Below are 22,477 nucleotides of genomic sequence, written 5' to 3'. Positions count from 1 at the left end.
ATGTACATACATTAATTTTATGAGATTTTATTGCTTAAAAAAAGAAAAGCTAATCACTTGAGTCCTCAGTGGGTCAATCTTTTTGCAACAGTAACCAAAGATCACTGATCATAATTATAATAATGAAAAGTTGAAATATTTGTTTAAAAAATGCAATATTGTGCAGCACAATGAAACTAGGTATATGCTTGTAACTTCATTTTTTAAAACCAACAGCTAGAATCTTGGGGTGGAATTCTGGGGAGAAGGACAAAAGAATCCCCTGAAATTGCATACAAGATTTCTGAACATGTGTATTTGGAAAAGAGTCCAGATTTCATTAATTTTTAAAGGAACTGTGTTCTATACATGATTAAGAACTACTGCTGTAGAGCTTTGCTTCTCAAAGTGTAGTTCACCAGGGAACTTGGTAGAAATGGAGAACAATGAGGCCCACTCCAGACCAAAGTACTCAAAATCTACACTTGAACAAAATCTTTCTTGCGCATGAAGTTAGAGAAGCAGCTGGATGAACTTAAAGGCCTGTTTTTGTTTCTTTTAAAAATAGCACTTAAGCCAAGGATGATTTTTACATTTTTTAAACTCTTGTTAAAAAAAATCTTTTTTTCTCCTAGAGACTGTTTGGGGCCACAAAACCCAAAATATTTCTAAGGTAGCTCTGTTAAAAGTCTGCCAAGCCTTCTGCTCTACAGCACAGAATTAACTTTTTGATATTTGTGTTAGGGAGCTCAACAGGTATGAATTAAGTGTTTGCTGACTATTCATTCAGGCTGCTCCAATTCCTTTTTTTTCAAAAGCAAAAGAAAAAAGGCTCACAGCCCTACCTAAAGAAATGATAAGGCCATGTTATCGGAATCATACATCTCGAGCCAGAAAGCTCCTTAAAAGTCTACTCCAATTCCTAGATTCTGTAGAGGTCAGGTTAATTTACTCTGTCCAGTGTCGTGTTGAATTCGGATAATAATACAGGTTCTTACATGAATCAGTCATCTATCTATTTTACAACTTTGTCTTTCTTTTTCCTCAACTGCTTGGAAATGCCACTTCATACATGTTACTAAATCTCATTACTGCAAGTTGACTATCAAAAGTGAAACTTCTCTTCCTTAAATAGTTACCAAGTTTAAGAATTATTCTTTTTTATTAAGTCCTAAAATTGCTGGCACAACTGCTGAATATTTATTCTTCAATTTAGGAAATATAAAATCAATTTCTCCAGAAGCTAAGTAAAGCAAATAGTTTTACGTTGAGACTGTGTCATTTCTAACACTTACATAATCTTAAAATATGATTTACTCCAGAGTATACTACAGGACAGAAGTCATCTGAGGATATTTATGTCCTTGTGCTATTCATCAACTCTGGGTTACCAAGATACAAGACGTTTGTTTCAAACAATTTCAAAAACAGTTGCCTTAAGAAGTCAATTACCCACCTCCCATGCAAATGCTGAACACCTCCAAATTCTGACGTTAAAGACTTTCATGACTTTGAAAGCTTGATTCACCTTGATATTAGCAAATAATACAGAACACTGAAACACTGATGTTCATCTCTTATAAATTATACCCGTATTTTACTACTTTTGGTTTCCATCTATCCAGAGGAATATTTTTCTGACATTATAATAATACAAAGTTATTGTAGTTTCAGAAGATGAACACATGGGTAACCATATGTTTACCTGCCAAATCTATTCTATTTGGTTCCTGTAGTCTAGATACTTAGAAGTATACATAAGGATTTATTGTGCATGCTTATACAGTGTCTTCCTGGAAATGTTATTAGCTGGCATAGCAACATCAAAAATACAATTTCCTTAGCTCCCTCCATCTCCCCCTCAAAAAAGCCACCCAGACTAGACTTTAGAAAGTATAGCAGAACCATTCTACCATAGTCTTCCACAAGTTAGCAAAAAGAAGTTTATCATCTCAAGTCAGATGATTCTTACATCCAAACAATGACTACAAAAAGGTCGGTCTCTTTATTTGTGCAAATACTCACTTTGATCTTCAAAACAGTTAACAATAGTCTCCAGTTTTTCAATTCATCAGAAAGAACCTTCACAGTCAATTTCATAATTTAAATAACAGTATAAAAGTTACCGTGTCTTACAGCACAATTTACGCCATTTATCCCTTCAGGCCACGCACAGAGTAAGACTGACAAGAAATAATTTAGATCTATGTTTAGAATTGAAATTCATTTCTACAGTTTCACAGAACTGAATTATTGGGCTAAATGCCAAATCGCAGTCAACTAGATTACTAATCCTAAAAGTAGAAGTTAAAATGCCTCAACTTTTATAGTCTTAGTAAGTTTGAATAAAATAAATAGCTATTTATCTGGCCCAGTTCAAGCAGTCACAAAATATTTTTCCAAAATGTTCCATCTAAATCAATTTAAATGCCTTAGGGTTACATTTTTCCCAGTTCAGTGACCCACTGTCTCTAGTAATCTAACTACTATTTCTAATTTGTATCTAAATATTTAAAAACCATGAAAAGTCACCAGAACAGACCAAAGAAGAGTATATTGACAATCTAAAAATTAAAACTGTGATTCAGGCTTCCTCGACGTGGTAAAGGGCATCTATGGAACTCAAAGCTAACATCATACTTCATGGTAAAAGGCTGAATACTATTCTCCTAGGATCAGGAACAAGATAAGGATGTTTACTCTGGCCTCTTCTTTTTAACATTCTACTGAAGAATCCAGCCAGGGCAATTAGACAAGAAAAAGAAAAGGCACCCAGTCTAGGAAAATAGAAAAATTATTTCTGTTTTCAGATGACATGGTCTTACAGAAAGAAAAACCTTAAGGAACCCATGGAAAACTATTTGAGTAAGAGTCCACCAAGACTGCAAGGCAATGCACTGGCTGTAAATCAGTGCACAAAAATCAACTTATTTCTATACACTAGAAAAGAACAATCTGAAACTGAAATTTAAAAAATCAATTCCAATTACAAACAGCTCCCAAGAAAACAAAGAACACTTAGGAATAAACACAACAAAAATAGTATAAAACTTGTACACTGGAAACAGAGTGTTAAAAGAAGTGAGACCTAAATAAACAAAGATACACTCTTGGTCAAGCATCAGGAGATTTAATATTGCTGTGATAGCTGTATTTCCCAAATTGAGCTACAGAGTCAACATAATTCTTATCAGATCTAGGCAGGCTTTGGGGGCAGAAATTAACAAGTTAAACTTAAAATTCATATGGAAATGCAACGGACTCTGAATAACCAAAATAAAATCTAGAACAACAACAAAGCCAGGAGACTCAAATTTAATGATTTCATAACTTACTACAAAGCTACAGTAATCAAGATGGTGTGGTACTGGCAGGAGGCTAGACACATGTATCAATTGAATAATAGTCAATTTGTAGCAGGAAATGAAGTCAGTTGAATTTTGACAAGGGTGCCAGGAGAATTCAACTAAGTCTTTTCAGTAAATGGTGCTGACACAATTGGGTATCCAAATGCAAAAAAATGAACCCGGACCCCTACATTACACCACATACAAAATTTTTGTGACATCAGATCATAGAACAGCTTCTTTGGTATGACACCAAAAGCATAAGCAATGAAATAAAAAAAAGACAAACGGGACTCATCAAATTAAAAACTTTTATGCTACAAATAACACCATCAAGTAAAAGAGAAACCTACAGAATGGGAAAATTTTTGCAGTTTATCTGATAGACCAGCATATATAAAGAACTCTTACAATTCAACATTATAAAGACAACCCAATTAAAATAGGCAATGGATTTAGATATTTCTCAAATATGACATACTAATGTATTAGAACCTAAGGACATGAAAAGATGCTCAATATCATTACGAAATTAGGGAAGTACAAATTAAAATCACAGTGAGAGAATACTTCATGGCTAAAATTTTAAAAGGCAAGTGTGGATGAGGATGCAGAGAAATTGGAACCTACATTCATTGCGGGTGGAATGTAATATGATGCAATCACTTTGGACAATGGATGGGAAATTTCTCAAAATGTCAAACAAGTCCCTCTAAGCCCCAACATTTTCCTGTCCAAGTACATATCTAAGAGAGTGAAAGCATATGTTCACACAAAAACTGTACTCAAATATTCAGCCTAGCATTATTCATAATTGCCGGAAAGGGGAAAACAAATATCTGTGAACTGATGAATGAATATACCAACTGTGGTGCACCTAAACAGTGGAATACTACCGAGCCGTAAAGAATATAGTACTCTACACACAAACGAAGTATATGATTTATGCCACAACACAAAGGACTCCTGGCAACAATACTAAGTGAAAGAAGTCAATCTCAAAAGGGCATTTGTTGTGTGATTCCATTTATATGCAATATCCAGAATAAGCAAATCCCTAAAAGCAAAGTAAACTGTGGTTGCCAGGGACTGGGGAAAGGCAGGCAGAGGAAGTGACTGCTAATGAGTATAGGATTTCTTTTTTGGGGGAAGATGTTCTGAAATTAGATAGTGATAAAGACTGTACACTTAATTACACTTAATTCAAAAACCACTTAATTACACTTTAAAGGAGTGAAATGTTTTGGCATGTGAATTGTATCTCAATAAAGTGGTTTTTAAATAATTGTGAATTGGACCGCCAACAAATTAACGTGTGAAATACGTATACATTTACTAAATATACTGTATATTCCCTAGTAAGTTAACCGTAGCTGAGGACAGAAGCAATAAACCACAAAGACTCAGCTTCAACTGTTAGTTTCAAAATGTGACTAACAGTACACACACCCATAGGGTGGTTGATGATTAAAAACCAAAGACTAGGAAATTTATCACTGTATCTGGCACACACTTAAAGCTTAGCTATTACTGAACTCATGCACAGAGACGTCAAATTATCTGCTCTGCACAGAAGCTGCACAAAAAGCAGATTTACACTGCTAAACCTACTCCACACTTCAGACTTCAGGTTTTATTTATTACGGAGAGCTTTCTACATGCTCATCAAGATTACAATGATCGGTGTGACAGTTCTGCCCTTAAAGTGCATGGTGCCTAGTAGTATGACAGTAGTGTTTAATAAAATGTTCATTATCTGTCTAAAACTTGTGATCACCTCTGTTCAGCATCCTTTGGAATGGTCAAAATTCAAGAAAGGGTAGTATACAAGAGCCCAACATCCCAGCACTGTGTATGTGATGAAAGTGAAAGTGGAGAGTGAAAAAGTTGGCTTAAAGCTCAACATTCAGAAAACTAAGATCATGGCATCTGGTCCCATCACTGCATGGCAAATAGATGGGGAAACAGTGGAAACAGTGTCAGACTTTATTTTTGAGGGCTCCAAAATCACTGCAGATGGTGACTGCAGCCATGAAATTAAAGGACACTTACTCCTTGGAAGAAAAGTTATGACCAACCCAGACAGCATATTGAAAAGCAGAGACATTACTTTGCCAACAAAGGTCCGTCTAGTCAAGGCTATGGTTTTTCCAGTGGTCATGTATGGATGTGAGAGTTGGACTATAAAGAAAGCTGAGCACTGAAGAATTGATGCTTTTGAACTGCGGTGTTGGAGAAGACTCTTGAGAGTCCCTTGGACTGAAAGGAGATCCAACCAGTCCATCCTAAAGGAGACCAGTCCTGGGTGTTCATTGGAAGGACTGATGTTGAAGCTGAAACTCAAATACTTTGGCTACCTGATGCGAAGAGTTGACTCATCTAAGACCCTGATGCTGGGAGGGATTGGGGGCAGGAGGAGAAGAGGAAGATGGAGGATGAGATGGCTGGATGGCATCACCAACATGATGGACATGGGTTTGGGTGGACTCCAGGAGTTGGTGATGGACAGGGAGGCCTGGCGTGCTGCGGTTCTTGGGGTCACAGAGAGTTGGACACCACTGAGCAACTGAACTGATGATGTCAGTGTGAGGTGATGGTGTGACTGAGGAAAAAACAGTAAATGTGGGTGTGCTTTGGAGACAGAATCCACTGGCCTTAGAGACAGAATAAGAGAGGAGAGAATTAAAATGATTCCCAAGTTTCTCTCAGTTAACCCTGTGGTTAGAGTGACTTACTCAGATGGGAAAGATCGGTAAGACCCCAAATTCAGAGAAAAAGAAATTGAAACAGACAGAATAGACGTAAGTCTATAAGGATGTGGGGAGAGGGTGGGAGAGGGTTAAGATGTATGGAAAGAGTAACATGGAGGCTGACATCACCATATGTAAAATAGCTAGCCAACAGGAATTTGCTGCATGGCTCGGGAAACTTAATCAGGGGCTCTGTATAAACCTAGAGGGGTGGGACGGGGACAGAGACGGGAGGGAGGTTCAAAAGCAGGGGACATATGTCTACCCATGGCCGATTTATGTTGAGGTTTGACAGAAAATAACAAAATTCTGTAAAGCAATTATCCTTCAATAAAAAAATAATTAAAAAAAAACACTTCCATAGAATAGAAGCTGGTCTTAATTTATTTCTTCAAAAGGGAAGATGATGCCTTGAGGATCATGGTCTATCTGATGCTGTAAACCACTGCCATCTACTGATGCAAACCAAGGATAAGCGCTTTGGGGGTAATTTCTCTAAGTTTTTAAATATATTGAACACACTGAAATAGTCTATCCAGGATAAAAACTCTTATAATATCTTAGTCTGAGAGGCTGAAAGTTTATTCCCAGACTAAGCTGGAGAACTGGAAAATATACAAAGTCAAACAGAATTTTGTGCAATACTTAGGCGATCTTTAAGTACACCTACCACATGATATAACTGTGCAAAGACACCTATCTTCCTCCAGCGTTTCCTTCCTCAGTTACTAGGCACCATCACCACCCAGTCACCTAGACTAGATATCCTGTCAGTATCTTTGATTGCACACCCTACTCCCATCCACCCCCAAATCTATCCAGTTATCAAAACCTGTTGCTGAGCACCTAAATCTGAGGCTCACTTCAAACTATATATGACCATAATTCCATGCCCAAGAGAGATTCTGAATTAATATTTTGGGTTGAGACCTGGTAAAAACTTTTAGTGTCCCCAGATAATTCTGATGTGCATCCCTGTTAAAAACTGCTACTCATAAACTCAAAATCCTTCCCTCATTATTCTTAATGCTACAGCCCCCGATATCACTTGCTCTCATTAGCTCCTGCCTATCTCCAGCCTTCCAACTGTGACCTAATTCCTACATCAGCACCAGAACTCCCCCTCTAACTCGTGTTTTTGCTGTAAAATCCATGGTGACAAATGGTTAAATCTGACTAAGGTCTACAGATTTATAAAATAAATACTAAGTATTTAGGAGCAAAGAGGCATCATTTCTCAATTTACTCTTGAATAATTCAGCAAAAATGTGTGAATGTATATAGACTGAAAGATGATAATGCAAGTTATCGTGATAACAAACAAACATTTTCAGAATCTGGGTAAAAGCTAAATGGGAACTCTGACTAGTCTTGCAACTTCTAAATCTAAAATTATGTCCAAACTAAGTTTAAAAAAATCCACTGGCCAAAATATTTCATTCAGAGTTGTACTTCTGTTAACATTAATAACCTGGCAAGTGTTAGGTCACTTACACAAACTTTGCTGTCCTAAGTGATCAACGTATGGGTAGACAGACAACACTATTGTTTTTCTGGAAGACCTATGACAAGGTAACAGGTTTTTGTTGTTAACCACAGCAAGCAACATGCGGGATCTTAGTCCCCCAACCCCTGTATTCAGAGTGCAGAGTCCTAACCACTGAAGTCCCGGTAATTTACTTTCAAAGGTCAAAACTGCAGGGCACAAGCCAAGAGGTGCAGCACTCTGAATTCTCACTTGAGTAAGACAATAGAGACAAGCGCACTTTCCCCACAAGCCAATGGGAAAGTGTTACTATAAGACCATTCACAAGAAGAAAACAAGTACGCTGAGCTCAGAAGGGTGTGAAAAACCACAACGATTTGAAGAACCCAATGTCATGATTCCCCTGCAAAAAGATCAGCTGTTCTGACTGGCTCCAGCGGCATTCTGGGCTGTCTGAAAACTTGGCACTGACCTACTCCAAGGAGGACCTCTGAGATCTGTGAAGAGCTCTGGCATGGCAGAGGATTCACTCTTTAAAAGCCCAAACCCAGATCTCTGGCTCACATCCCTGGCTCAGTGTTATGTCAAAATATTTTTAAGTAGAGCTTTTAAAGTCATGAAATTACCCTTAACCATCAATTTGGTTTGATAGTTGCAAGTCTGACTTATTATTTGTGCCAAGAACCAAAACAGGAAAAACCATGTACTCATTAACTAGTATTCTAACAAACTGCTCACTACAACTGGCAAATCAAGATTAAGTTCATCTCACTAGCACTAGATTTCTAAAATGTACTGAAAATAATAAGCACAGTAATTCAAAACACCTTTGTTTTTTTAAAAACAGAAAAATCTTCTCAACATGAAGGGAGGTCCCAAAACACTCTGAAATTTTACAAAAAACCGTAATTTGTTTGGATAGCACTAAAAATCTGTTAATATAATCAATACACATGAGCCTAACTTCTAAAACCTCTAAGTATGAACCCCGAGAAAAGGACTGCATTCAAATATACAACCTTAACATAAAAAATGACCAACTCAACTCACCAGCAATTTCTACAATATCACCAGGAACTATGTCTTTAGCTTTAATCCGCTGTACACTCTTCCTATCTTGTCGATACACTTTGCCCATTTCAGGCTCATATTCCTTAAGGGCTTCAATTGCATTTTCAGCATTTCTTTCCTGTAAAAAAGAAAACAAAAGAAATTAGTAAACACAGCCTGCACTGCTAAATGTTTCTAGTCCTAGGAATCAAAATTTTAGCGTTCTAACCTAAATTAAAAAAAAAAAACCCACGAGAGACACACATTAATAACATTTATAGTAAATGATTCACATCTTAAGATAATAAACACTAGGCCCTTTTGATTTTGTATTAAAAATGAAAAAACTAAGCACCCTAAGAGTAAGGATAAAATCAATGGAGAAAAGCAATTATTAGAACCTGCTGTCCCTAAGCACACCATGCAACATGGCCCTCACCTTTAGCCTCACACACACCATTAAATCAGTCTTGTCTCCCATGAAAGCTGATGGTCTGGGTCTGGACTATCCAGGCTCATCCCAGGCTTTCCCATTCAAAAGTTATGTTGACTGTGGATAAGTGACATGACAAGACAAGGTTTACTGCCTACAAAATCAGGACCCTAAGAGTGCCCACCCACTCATAACGGGTGTGAGAATTTACAAGCTCTCTGTAAAATATTTAGGTTGTGCTTTGGCACACAGTAAATGCTCTGAGTGATCAATTAAGAAAACCAAGTTTTACGTCTCCTCACAAATTCTAAATCTCTCTCCAGTGGCAGAGACCAATAAAGAGCTGCCAGTCACAAACCATATTCACCATTATATATGAACATGTCAAGACTTAGTCACACACAATTTTTCTTCCCTAATTTCAAGATGAAAGATGTACAATTAAAATGAGTCATGCTGAAAAAATGCTAAAGGAAAGTTCCTTTAAGGGGAGGTGGAAGTTTATATACCAAATTTGCCTTTTATTCCCTTAGAAAATAAGCAATTAGAAGGAGCAAGTCTATAAAGCAGGTGCCCAAGTGAGGTTACTCAATTCAATGGACGAAGGAAAAAATTCTTTCATTTCTTTCGCATCTTTGCCCTCTAAACTAAACATTTTCAATTTAACCTTTATTTAGATAAAATTTACACTCAATACCATGTAATCTCATTTTTCACCTTGTGGGTAAAAATTAAGTCCCCAAACCTGCTTAAAAGAGAATTCAGATGATAGAAAACAAAGCTATTGGCATGCGTGCCTCACTTTTTACATATGCATCCCTGAAAAAGTACAGGAAACCTTAAATTTGGGAAGTTCATGACAAAAATAATTTAAATCCCTATCATATCTACTTAAGGCTAAGTTCAAACATTACTGATATTGTAGAAAAAATAAATTCTGAACATTGTTGCTATTCAACTAGTCAAATTTGAAATCACTTTTTCCTCAGGATTTTCCCCCCTGAATGTATGAATTATGGCAGTTTTACTTTTTTCTCCTTCCTCAAGGTCATGTCAGGTAAAGTTAAACTGGACTGATCAAGGTTAAGATGTCCAGGAGCACTATATTTTGCTTCTATTAAAAATCAGCAAAGGTACATTTAAATTAGAAGCATAAACTTAAAAGATAAACTGTCTCAGACCCCCAGGACAAAGATGCCAATTAAAATAACTTAAAGAGCCTCCCCTGCCGCCCACCAACCCAAACTATCAAAAGGACTATTTATATAGTACAGAGGGTGGAAAAGGGAAGCAAATGACCATAGATTCAGATTACATCAAAAAAAGAAGTCAGCTTGGGGAAAAACAAATATACCTAACTTACTACAAACAAAAACTCAGAAGACCGTCTGAGGTCTCCTTTGTGCTAAAAGTTTTAACGCCTACCTACTCCACTCAAACCCAAATAGGTCTAAATGTCATTCCTCAAACACACTCTGTACTTCTCTGCTCATGCCATTCCGTCTCTGGAATATTCTCCCCAGCCTCCACCCAGAAAACTCCACTTCTCTATAGTTCCCCCAATTGCTTGTCAGCTGTCCTTGATGACACTAATCAGAAATATATGCCCGACCCCTCCCAAATACTACCTTACACTGTCACTCCCCTTACTTTCAGAAAGCAAGAACCCTATAGTACAGGCATATACTCTTCTGCATATTATGGAAATAGGATTAAGATGTAACAATGTTACTCTTTTAAGTTAAAACACACATAAAAGTCCTGCAAAGACTGCTGTAAGATTTTATTTTACTTCTATCCAGTCTGGCCCTGGATATAAATCTCAGATACTCTATGTATGTTCTACCTATATGGCCTCTGGTAAGTCAATCCCTCTGAACTTCAGTGTCACATCTGTCAGATAGTATCCGTCTTACAAAATCACTCTTGTAGCTCAGCTGGTAAAGAATCCACCTGCAATGCAGGAGACCCCAGTTCGATTCTTGGGTCGGGAAGATCCGCGGGAGAAGGGATAGACTACGTACTACAGTATTCTCAGGCTTCCCTGGTGGCTCAGCTGGTAAAGAATCGCCTGCAGTGCAGGAGACCTGGGTGTGATCCCTGGGTTGGGAAGATCTCCTGGAGAAGGGAACGGCTACCCACACCAATATTATGATCTGGTGAATTCCATGACTGTATAGGGTCTCAATCGGAGAAGGCAGTGGCACCCGACTCCAAGTCAGACACAACTGATCAACTTTCACACCTACTATGTAAATGGTGTACATTTAAAAACATGCACTACTAACTTAAGGACAGTCTAATGCTGCGTACTCTTTCTTCTGCCTAAATAATGCACAAAAGTATCATATCTACTTAACTACAAGCAATTTTTTTAAAAATCAAGAGGATTATGGCACATTTCTTCTAAAGAGGCATCTTTCTAAATGAGCTCATTACCCAAAGGCCTTCATGTTTACTAGTATGTTTACAATTTCAACAGGACTAAGTATGTGTAGAAGATGTTTGCACTTTTAAGAATGACAGATGCACTCTATTTCAGTCCTCAAAGAGGTGACTATATCTGTCAAAAATCTAAGAGTAATATTCAAAAGATGACTGTGAAATATTAGTCTGCGTCTGTTAAACTATATAAAAAACAAAAATCAAACTGACCCACAGTCCCAGAAAAGTTAAAATTCTTAAACTAGCTATTTGCAGGAGATAAATCAAGCAGACGTGGGGCAAAAGTGTGATCCCATCATGTTTCTGTAGGAAAATTATCTTCCATTCTAGGAATAAGGCCTGGGCACTGGACAATTAAGGGAAAAGACCCAGAAATATGCTCTGAAAGTGCAATTATTTAGGATTCAAATAACTTTTACAGCTAAATCCACACACACACAAATCTAAGGATAATAAAAATGACACTGGTTTTATGAAGTCTTTCATAGGAAGCAACTAGGAAATATAAACAGACATACTGGCTCTCAAATTTTCTGGTTTTCCTGAAGTAGCTCCTTTAACCACTGTTCTTGATTCCATGCTACCATGGAGTATGAACAATTTTAACAGCAGAGTATATATGCATGAGGTCTAAAATTCTGCCATTTAAATAAATTAGTAAGTAAAAAACACAAGCAGTTCCACAGCTATTTTTAGTCAACACACCAGAAAAAACAGATAATAGAAAGACTAACAGTGTAAATCTCTTATGTAAATTACCAAAATTTAGCATTGCAGGAATTATTGCTTACCTGCCATACACCCACAATTGCATTGGCTACTAATATAAGTAAAATTACAAAGGGTTCTACAAAAGCTGTAATTGTTTCTTCACCTTCTTCAAACCAAGCCAAAACCTAAAAGAGAAATGACATTTATTAGATCTGTAATGTGTTCTTACCACAAAAGTGGCTGGCACTAAAGGAATTATGATGATACATAAAATCTTTTCTTATCATTCTTCGAAACAAAAGGTAGCAAAATGTAATGACATAAATGACAAGCTTATATCTTGTTCTAACTCTTAACACTCAAAACTATAAACTTCTTAACAATTTAAGAACTAATTTATTTTTCATGTAGTAATGGGTTTAAAATCCAAAACAAATACTTTGGAGAACTAAATCCCATCCATTCCCTATGTATATTTTTCAGAAGAAATAAAGTAAATTCCTAAATTTAAAAGGCAATCATCAAACTTTGTTAATTTGGTTAATACTCATATGAGATAATACCTATGTGGCACAAATTCATAGTAGAAGTAATTAACCACTGACTTTAATATTAGTGTATATAAATTGCTAATGTCCCACATATTTTCAGTGGTGTTACTGAAGGTCATCATCGCAAGGTTGTTCTGAGATCAGGCATGTATTCTAAAGGTTAAGCTCCATATGACACCTAGTATAACAACACAGCACTTCAGAGACGATCTAAGCCCCCAAATGTCATGACTGGCCGAAGAACACTGCCCCAAGAAAAATGAGCACAGAATTGACCTCTAGCTCACCCAGCCGTAACTCTCAGATTTAAAAGCTGAAAGAGAGCCACACTGTACTTCGTAACTGAGCATCTGTAATAAGAGAATCCAACACAATGATAAATACAAAGTAAAAGAGGCACCTAAATGGTTAAACTTTTAACAATAAATTTTTGTGGGAAACTGCCAATCCAAAAGGATGTTAAACAAATCTCATGAGTCAATCTGGGAGCTAAGATTTGCCTTTGCCTTTTAACACTACTTAAAATGTTTGCATATTCCACAATGAAATCTTTTCTTTAAAAGATCTATTCAGTAAACAAAGAAAGCACTGTTTTTGATACATTGAATATTGTCAGATATGATGTATGGCAATAATGAAGCCAGTGACTAAGTTTGAACCTAGTGAACACCATACGATGAGCTTTGACAGAAACAGCAAACAAGCAGAAAGATGATTAAGGCAAGATCCAACATGAATTTTGCAAGTTAAAAGAGGGCAACAATGAATTAAGAACAAATATCAATTTTTTAGACAGGTATTTTCACTACCATAGCACAAACAAAAGAAACAGCAGTTTGAGCAGGAAAAAAATCCAGGAGACACAAGGACAAGGTCCTGAAAGATGAACCAGGGCAGGCAAAAACACCAGAATGAATAGAATTTGTTGCTGCAAGCTTTTGACAGGGCATTCCTGGTGTTAAGGGCAGGCCTAATGCCAGAATGAAAACTTCTCTAGGAAGTTATAAATTTTGATAGATGCAAGATCACAGCTGCTTTGATACTAGCCTTTCAAACATTTGCCAAGGAGAGCATATCAGAAATAAGAAACTTAATTAGCTCTTGGGGGAGAAAAATGGCTCAACTTGAAGAGTAGCAAGGACCTTTCCAAAAGGTCAGTGAGGCATTAGCAACTGTAAGATAAGCTTCACACCTTGTTAAAGTGAGTATGAATTTCCCTCTTGGCAGCCAGACCTGAGGAAAAAACTTAAAGCAATATTCCACATCCACTGGAGCGAAGGAAAGACTCAGGCAAGCAAGCAGCTTCTACTTTTCAAGAAATGTGTGGTTCCTGTGCATAAGTGGTATTCATCAGTAAAGCAACCACCCTCATCTGTACTATGCAGTAGCCTTTTCTTCCACTATGTGACTTTAAATCTTTACGTGTAACACAGGCATTCGGCTTAAGGTTCTGTCAAATGTGTGATTACTGCCTGATAAGAAACTAGTGGGCAAATCTCTTAATGTGGAAGGATAGTGCTGGACCTATTTAACGGTGACAACTACCAATTTGCTAAATACTTCAAAAAATATTCAAAAAACCCAAAGAATTAAGTGCTATAACTCAAAATAAAGATGAACCATATTTCATTTACTCCTAAGAATCAATACAGTCAATCATGTTCAAACCACACGGTGTAATTCTTCATGGTTTTGTTTAATTGAAAAGAAAATCTCTCGTGTAAATGGGAAGATGCTGTTGAGAAATGAGAGACATTTCATGAGTTTGGGAAGGGGGTAGTGAAAAGGAGAGGGAAACTGGATGACACATTATTATGTGTTTTTAGCATTATAGTACAGTCAGTTCATAACTATGGTTTACTAGAAATTACACAAAATATATAGAGGCAGGGAGAGGAAATGTTTCTAAAAAATCTTTATTGAGAACAGGTTGAATATAAAGGATTATCTGTTTGTATTTCCTTTCGTTCACTGTTCTATCCGCAGGGTCCTAGAAGAGTTTCCGGTATATAGGCAATGCTCAACCATGTATTTATTGCATATAGATGCATAAATAAACAAATCTCATACAAGTCCCTACCTAGCAGTATATAAACTAAACACAGAGCAAGAAGGTAACTAACTCATCAACAGTATCAAAAGGAATTGGAAAGACTGCTGTAGAATCATTTTAGGCAGTGTTTCTTCTTTCCCTGCTTTTCACTATTAATACAGTAAAAGTACTTCTGGGGCTTACATTATCCAGATCCAGTAAGATCAAAACTTTCAAACTTGTCAATCCCATTCAAAGTAACCACTGGCACGGTTACTTTATTTAGTTCCCTGACCAGGAATGGAACCAGGCCCTAGCGGTCAGAGCACTGGTTGCGCTGTGTCCAACTCTTTGCGACCCCATGGACTGTAGCCTGTCAGACTCCTCTGTCCATGGAATTCTCCAGGCAAGAATATTGCAGCGGGTTGCCATTCCCTTCTCGAGGAAATTTTCCTTACCCAGGGTTTGGATCCGGATCTCCTGCACTGCAGGCAGACTCTTCACTGTCTGGGCCACAAGGGAAGCCCTGAAGTGCTGGACCGCCAGGGAAATTCCCTAGCGAGACTAACCTGAGATAGGACTGTGCACCTTCTCTCTGCTATCTGTAAGACTGATCTCAACAGCAACTTCTGATGGTAGAGCCAGAAATGTCAGAGAGCAGGATTTAATTAAGCAAAATTTAATCCAAGGTAAAGAGACATGTTCTGGTATAAACTAGGTCATGCTACTGTGTGACTCAATTACCTACATATCAGAGTAATATGCAGAGCTCTTAACAAGACTGTAAAAAGAAAATGAGAGATAAGCACATTCCTAGGACTGAGGGTCCTAAAACATGTACCAGGTCTGCATTCTCCCTTGTCTCCTTAGAAATTTGCAATGCATTTGAGCACTCAAATACTTGTTAGATGAAGGAAAAATTTATATCAAAAATTTTAGAAAGAAAAAATAGAAACTAAACACGTCACAAGAAAGTATCACTGATAAGTGTTACAACAACTATCTGGGGAGAGAAAACTCAGCCATTATAAATACTATGGGGGCTTCCCTGGCGGCTCAGTGGTGAAGAATCAGCCTGCCAATGCAGGAGACGCAGGTTTGAATCCTGATTCGGGAAGATTCCACATGCCACAGAGCAACTAAGTCTGTGCTCTAGAGCCTGGGAGCTGCAACTAGATAAATAACTGCAACGAGAAGCCCTTGCACTGCAACTAGAAAGTAACCCCCGATCACCACAACTAGAGAAAGCTCCCCACCCCCGAGTTCCCGAAGGGCAACGATGATACACTCAAAATAAATAATTTTTTTAAAAAGAATGGTATGAATTAAGACTATATATTCTCTTCCAATCCAAAGTTCATGTGAAAACACTCAATATTTTCAGATTTGAGAATACAATCTTTTTAAAAATAAAACAAAAACCCCATAGACATTCACCTTCCAAACCATCTTTTAAACACAGGCTCTAAATAAATTACTTGAATCAATCAGTAAACTGCCCACTTTATCTCTCAAAATAATTAAAACACAGGAAAAATTTTAAATCACTACATTACCAAATACTTCTTGAATACATCTTATTAAGAAAGGCAAAGTAAATCAATTTCATGTATTTTGAAAATGCTATCAACACAAACTCATCCAGGTATTTCTTTTAACAAAAGCACTAACCTAGGTTCTAAAAGGAATTAATAGTCCCTTCAAAGGTTTCAGTAGGAAAAGACAAATTATTCAAATATAAACTAAAATTTGAGAAGTGTCTTGGTCTAAGAAAGCTTAATTAGCATTTTAGGGTCAATCTAAGTAGCTGAGATGGGGAGACAGGGGTGAAAGATAGAAAAAATTAGGCAAATTGTGTTACCACAGAGGACATGAGTCAGACAGATGAGACAAATAGTCCTCATGCTCACTTCCCTCAGGTAACCATAACCTTAGACACCTCTCCTGACTTCCCAATTTGAAAACTGCCCTCTTTCCGCATGACCCCCTATTCCACCACCACCCTCCTAGGCACCCACTTTTTCTCCACGGCACTCTCTCCAATCCAACAGATTATTAAATATTTTCATTTTTAATCTGTCTCCACTAGAACGTCAGCTCCACGTAGGATACTGTATTTCCCTCCAAGCTGTATCCACAGTGTTCATGCTATGTACCTAAGATGCTCAATTCCTAACAAAGCAGTGAAGGGAGAAAAGAACAGGCAGTCCAATTAAGCAATCACGATGTGTTATATGAAAGGCAAAGTCGGTGAGCAAGGGGGATGGAAAGAAAAAGTGAAAGGAAAGGAAGGTACTGAATGTCAAGGAATTTCTAATGTTACTTCATATGCAACGGAGACACACAGCTCACTTCTTCCAACCCAAGGGACAAGTTAATTAAACTTTATCCATACAGGTCACAAGTGTAAAACATTAATGCTGTTCCCTACTTTTTGCATCAGCAAAATATTAACTTTGGTTAACAGTTTACTACTTAATTTGATATCTGAAATATGTCACTAAAGCCTAGTATTTCTTAACTTGAGTAGAACCTGATAATGCATCATGTGTTGATTATAAACCTATTTGCTTCTCCAAAAGAACATGTACTTTTTACTGTTTTGCCTGATAAACGAACAGGAATCAACAAAATCAGATTCTTCACTGTCTGAGCCACCAGGGAAGCTCATAGGAATCAACTGATTATCACAAAAGATTCAGTGCTCTTTTCACAGAAATGTGGAATGAAAAGGTCAAGTACAATGTAGCAATAGTCCCAATCCCCATGAAGAAAATCAACAGGTTTATATCCGCAATGTCTTCAAACAAATCAAAGCAAATTAAAGTCACAGTACTTCCTAAACAATAAACATTTAAACTTTACTGTTTCTTTAGTCACTAAGTCATGTCCAACTCTGCAACCGCATGGACTGTAGCCTACCAGGCTCCTCTGTCCATAGGATTTTCCAGGCAAGAGTACCAGAGCGGGTTGTCATTTCCTTCCTCAGGGGATCTTTCCAATCCAGGGATCAAACCTGGGTCTCCTGCTTGGCAGGTGGACTCTTTTACCACTGAGCCACCTGGGAAGCCCAGACTTTTTTCTGTTTAGCAGCCCATAAAATAAAAACATAACACAGTTCATTTCCTAAGCAATAACTCCATGTGGTTACCTAAAAGGTAACTCAAACTTCAACTGAAAAATACAGACCTATGAAGCTATAAAAAGTCAACATCCTACCTTACAACAAAATTAAAGCATGTATTTAAAAACCCATTTGAGGGAATTTCCTGGTGGTCCAGAGGTTAGGATTCGGCACTTTCACTACCAGAGATGGATTGGGGAACTAAAGTTCCCCTAGGACTTGAGGCACAGCTAAAAAAACAAAGTAAAAACTATATCATAATGCAAAGTATTAGTATAAAGTCACTCAAAACTGGCCACTCGAGATTCTATACAACTCAAACAGTCAATAGCCTGCCTACTGGAAGTAACGCCATTGATGTTCCAACACTGCCTTAAATCACACACACAAAATATCCCAATAAAAATTTAATCTTTGGATTGTATATACAGCACCTTATTAACTTCTAAGAGGTCCCCAATGACCTCACTGAAGCCCAGTATCAAAACTGCAAAACTTGAGATTTTAAAATTATGTAGCCAGCTTAAACATAAGCATTATACTAACTCAAACACATTAGTTGTTTTGTCCCATGACAATGTAGAAACTAGCTAAACAGCACTATTCTTTGAATTGGTAAAGTAGCAGCCACTAACTGAGAATTTTTTTTTTAACCAAGAAAAAACAGACACACATAAGATACAGAGTGATTAACTCAGGATGCTGCATGAGTTGCTATGATACTCTCTTAATTTTCTTCAATGAAAACCATAGAAAACATTTGTGAGGAATTAATTATTAATGGCTACACATCACTTGGCTAACATGGCATAATATATGGCAGTCTCATGGCAGAATTTGAGAAATTTCAAAAAAGCTCACCTCTTGCCAATTTTTTTCCTTCACCTAAAGTAAACAAATGCTCATTGCTTCATGTATTTAGTTCTCAAAATAGCCCTCTGGAGTAAGGTTGTCAGTAAAGACTGAGGTAGATCCCTGAGGCTTGCATGCATCTTTTGCAAACACACAAAAAAGAAACCCTGTAGTTGTGTCAAGTTTGCAAAGCCTGAAAAAAGTTAGCACATTTCTCATCCTGGTTTTTATAAGAATAAAATACTGTACTTTAAAGAACAAAAGGCATCTCTTGTTAGGATTAAGAACATCTGTGTCCTATTCATGACCATTTTTAGGAAAACTTGGAGGTCCACTGCTCATGAGAAAAAAAATGCAATAAAACATTAATGCTGAACAGAAAAAAAAAACTGTAAGAATCTAGAATTATCCTTTTCAATGCCCATCACCTTTCTTCTGCTGTTTGCATTTCACCAGTTTCTTAGCAACCATACAGGACTCAAGCCGGTAAGCACACACAGAACATGAAAAAACAATGTTTTTTTTTCTTTTAAGATCTAGAACCAATTGTACTAAACCTTATTCTCTCAATCTAGGAGCCACTCAAGACGGGGGTCCAATTTAGATAAATATACTACCCTAAAGGTCAGTGACCAAATTTGGTCAACAGTGGTGCCATCACTGCCGTCATCATTCTTGTCACTGTCAGAAACAACTGTCACCTTGCCATTACCAGGAAGGGAGAGCAACTGGAATATTCCTTTTGTAAGTTCTATTTACAGACTACAAAGAGCCCATCATCATCTTAGTATGATCTTACACAACGGAAGAACCCAAAACAGAAAAAGCCTTCCAATAAGCAACTTTTAGATATTAAAAACTGATAAACCACAAGAATTTATAAAGACCCTACCTGCCACATTTGGCAACAATTTCTAAATGGACTGCAAATGTCAGGCATTCATTTATTTTCTGTACAGGAATGGCGTGTTCTATTTATAATTTTCAAATACCTAGGGTATTTTTAAAAAAAACAACCAAAAACCCAAAACCAAAAACAAGAAAACACAGCTTAAATCTCCAAATAAAATGTTCTCACTCAATAGCTAGATATTTCCTGCTTTTTCATCTAAGGTATAGTCTCAACTTTGGGGAAAGAAAAGAAATTTCTTTATACTTACAAAAGATATACATGCTGCCAACAATAAAATTCTAACTAGTAAGTCTTCAAACTGCTCAATCACAAGTTCCAGCAAGGTTTTTCCTGTTAGAAAGAAACATATTTGTTGTAAATGTCATCTTAAGATCAGCATGGCGAGGGGGCAGAAAAAACATGTTAAGATTACTTACCTTCTTCAGCCGGTAACTCTGTAGAAATTCATCAGGCAACGTGTCAAGAGAAGGAAAAGAAAAAAAAATTTAGCACTCTTTCCAAAAAGAATTACTAAATTATCACTGTCTTTGAAAGATGCACCTAGATGTAGGAACATTCAACAGTATTTAATAGAAACCATATCAAAATGCTACCCCAAGAAAATATGCAATACTTGCTGTACTGATCTACTCTGAAACGTGAAATCTCATCAATACCTAAGCAGGGTTTCTGAAACAAGGAGTCATTTCAGCCCTGTCATCACTTCTGCCAGATGTGTAACTTTGGGTAGTAGAATGGTCAGAGGCATTCTCAACTACAGCGACGCCTCATAAACCGGCTAGGGACGAGAAAATGTCTCGCAGGGCTCAACCCAGATGCAGGAGGCTCATCCCTCCCTCTGCCGGGGCCAGCTGCTGCTGGTAAAGAGCCGCCGAGCTAGCTGCGTGCGGTAGAAGGTCAAGGGCTGGAGCCACGCGGATGTCGAGACGAGGCGCAGACCCGACCTCGGTGCCCCCCGCCTGCAACCCCTCTTCTGCGGGGCCAGCGCGCGGGCTCAACCCGTCGCTTGCAGCCCTCGGCGGGCGCGGAGCCGAGACCCACGAGGTGGAGCCCGGTCAGCCATCTTTCCTGGCTCTCGGGCCCGCGCCGAGCCTCGCGGGGCCCCTGCAGCCCCGGCGCCGGGTACCTACCGTTGGAGCCCCATCTCTCCTTGAGCTTCTTGACCTGCTCCAGGCTCAGGCCGGTGCTCTCGTTGACGCCGAAGTGGCCCAGCACTTCCTCCACCGTCTTTGTGTGCGCGTTCTCCATGGCTGCGGGGGCCCGGCCGGCCTCGCCTCCAGTCCCCGCGGCCTCTTCGTCTCCGCCTAGCACTCGGGCCGCGGGCTCGTGCCACCCCGGGCGCCCAGGCGCGGACTGGTCTCTCCCCCTCCTTCTCCTCCTCCGGCCGCTTCCGCCTCGTTGGGCGCTGAATCACCCCGCGCCCCCTCCCCCAGACAACCGCCCCTCTCGCTGTCCGGCCCTCGCCGGTGCCCGCCCCGGGCACAGCTGGACGGTGGGCGGGGGGGGGGGGGGTCCTGACCCTCCCTCCCCTCGTCAGAAGGGAGGGCCTCCTTCACCCTCAACCGCCCGCCGGGAGTGCAGGCCGCGGCCCCGAAGCCCCCTCCCCGTTCTCCAGTGGTGATTCTCAGCCCCGCCCGGGCCGGAGGAGGGGGTGCTCTGCCGACCCTTGAGAGCGGAACGGAGCGAGGGAGGCGAGCCGGCGGGATGGTGCGCGGAGCGCTCGCCTAGTCCCCTCAGCTCTGCACCCCCGACAGTAGCTGAGGAAACTGCGGCTGAGGAGAAGGAGGTGGCGTCGGGGACGGCTCCGCGGCGGCTGCTCTAATAGCATTTATCCGCGGCTGCCTCCCCTCTCGCCGCCGCCGCGGCATGTGGACGCCGCTCATTGGCCAAGAAGGCCCAGCGCGGCGCGGGCGGCGCGGCCCCGCCCCCTCCCTCCGGAGCCCTCCCTCCCGCGCGACTGGCGCCCACGCGGCCGCGCAAGCCCCGCCCCCTCCCGCGCACCGCCCCCAGGAACCCGGATCGAGGCCTGAGCGCGCCGCGCCCGCGCACTGCAGCCTGCGGCCGTCTCTTCGGCGGAGCGCGAGCTCACGGCCTCTTTTTGGCTCTTGAGGATCACGATTCCTACCCGGCTCAACCACCTGCAGACGTAGAAGCCAGGAGGGTGGAGGGCTCACGGTGCGCTTGCTGCACTCGCTGCCCCTAGGGAACTGCCTGCCCTTCAGAATCGGTCTCGGGTTGGGGGTGGGTGACCGGGAAGGCGAGGCCGAAGAACCTATGAACTCGGTCCGCGGAGAGCTTCCGGAAGCGTGCTAGGGTTGGTGTCCTTGGCTCGCTCCCTCGCCCTCCGCCCCCAGGGTCGCGCTCTGCGTCCCTAACCTTATATCTTTCAGAGCCACTCTCAGGAACGGAGGAGAGGAATTCCGCAGTTCACATCCCACGCGGCCAAAATCCCTCATCTGTCGCTTCGGGAACACCGCATCCCACACCCCTTGCCGAGAGCTCCACCGCATGCAAATAACCAGCCCTACCCCAGCGCCTTCTGTGCTCAGAGGGAATCCCACTCTGGGGAGAGGAAGAAGGAGGTTTTATTTTATCCTTAATACCCCACACAGCTTTTGATACATAGAAGTCACAGTTTACACTACTGTAACTTAAATAAGCCAGAGTTGAGCTAGAAGGTGCGTTGCTTGGACATTAATCAGGCTATTTTTATTTTCTAGACTCCCACTTTCGTTGGTAGCAGAAAAAAGGGACTTTAACCCAAAATCTGCTCTTAAACCGCAGATACTTGCTCTAGAGGTCTG

General features: G+C 39.8%; 1 protein-coding gene across 2 annotated transcripts in view; it reads right to left on the bottom strand.

Moving 5' to 3' along the window:
• The window catches only part of ATP2A2 (ATPase sarcoplasmic/endoplasmic reticulum Ca2+ transporting 2), a 57,289-nt gene extending 35,369 nt beyond the window's left edge, over positions 1-21,920 (bottom strand). Inside the window, exons 1-5 of one of the 2 annotated variants that reach the window (XM_069557833.1) lie at positions 20,804-21,920; positions 20,090-20,107; positions 19,921-20,003; positions 12,282-12,386; positions 8,613-8,751 (exon numbers count right to left, since the gene is read on the bottom strand). In XM_069557833.1, coding sequence (XP_069413934.1) covers positions 8,613-8,751; positions 12,282-12,386; positions 19,921-20,003; positions 20,090-20,107; positions 20,804-20,921 — 463 coding nt within the window. In that variant the 5' untranslated portion in view covers positions 20,922-21,920. The remainder of the gene's footprint in view (positions 1-8,612; positions 8,752-12,281; positions 12,387-19,920; positions 20,004-20,089; positions 20,108-20,803) is intronic. The other variant, XM_069557834.1, reaches the window with a different exon arrangement.
• Positions 21,921-22,477: the final 557 nt, after the last annotated feature.

The sequence above is a fragment of the Ovis canadensis genome, chromosome 17 (assembly GCF_042477335.2).
Source record: "Ovis canadensis isolate MfBH-ARS-UI-01 breed Bighorn chromosome 17, ARS-UI_OviCan_v2, whole genome shotgun sequence".
In the NCBI taxonomy this organism is placed as follows: Eukaryota; Metazoa; Chordata; class Mammalia; order Artiodactyla; family Bovidae; genus Ovis; species Ovis canadensis.
Note: the sequence above shows the minus strand (reverse complement) of the source record. Positions and strands in the feature narration are given on the sequence as shown.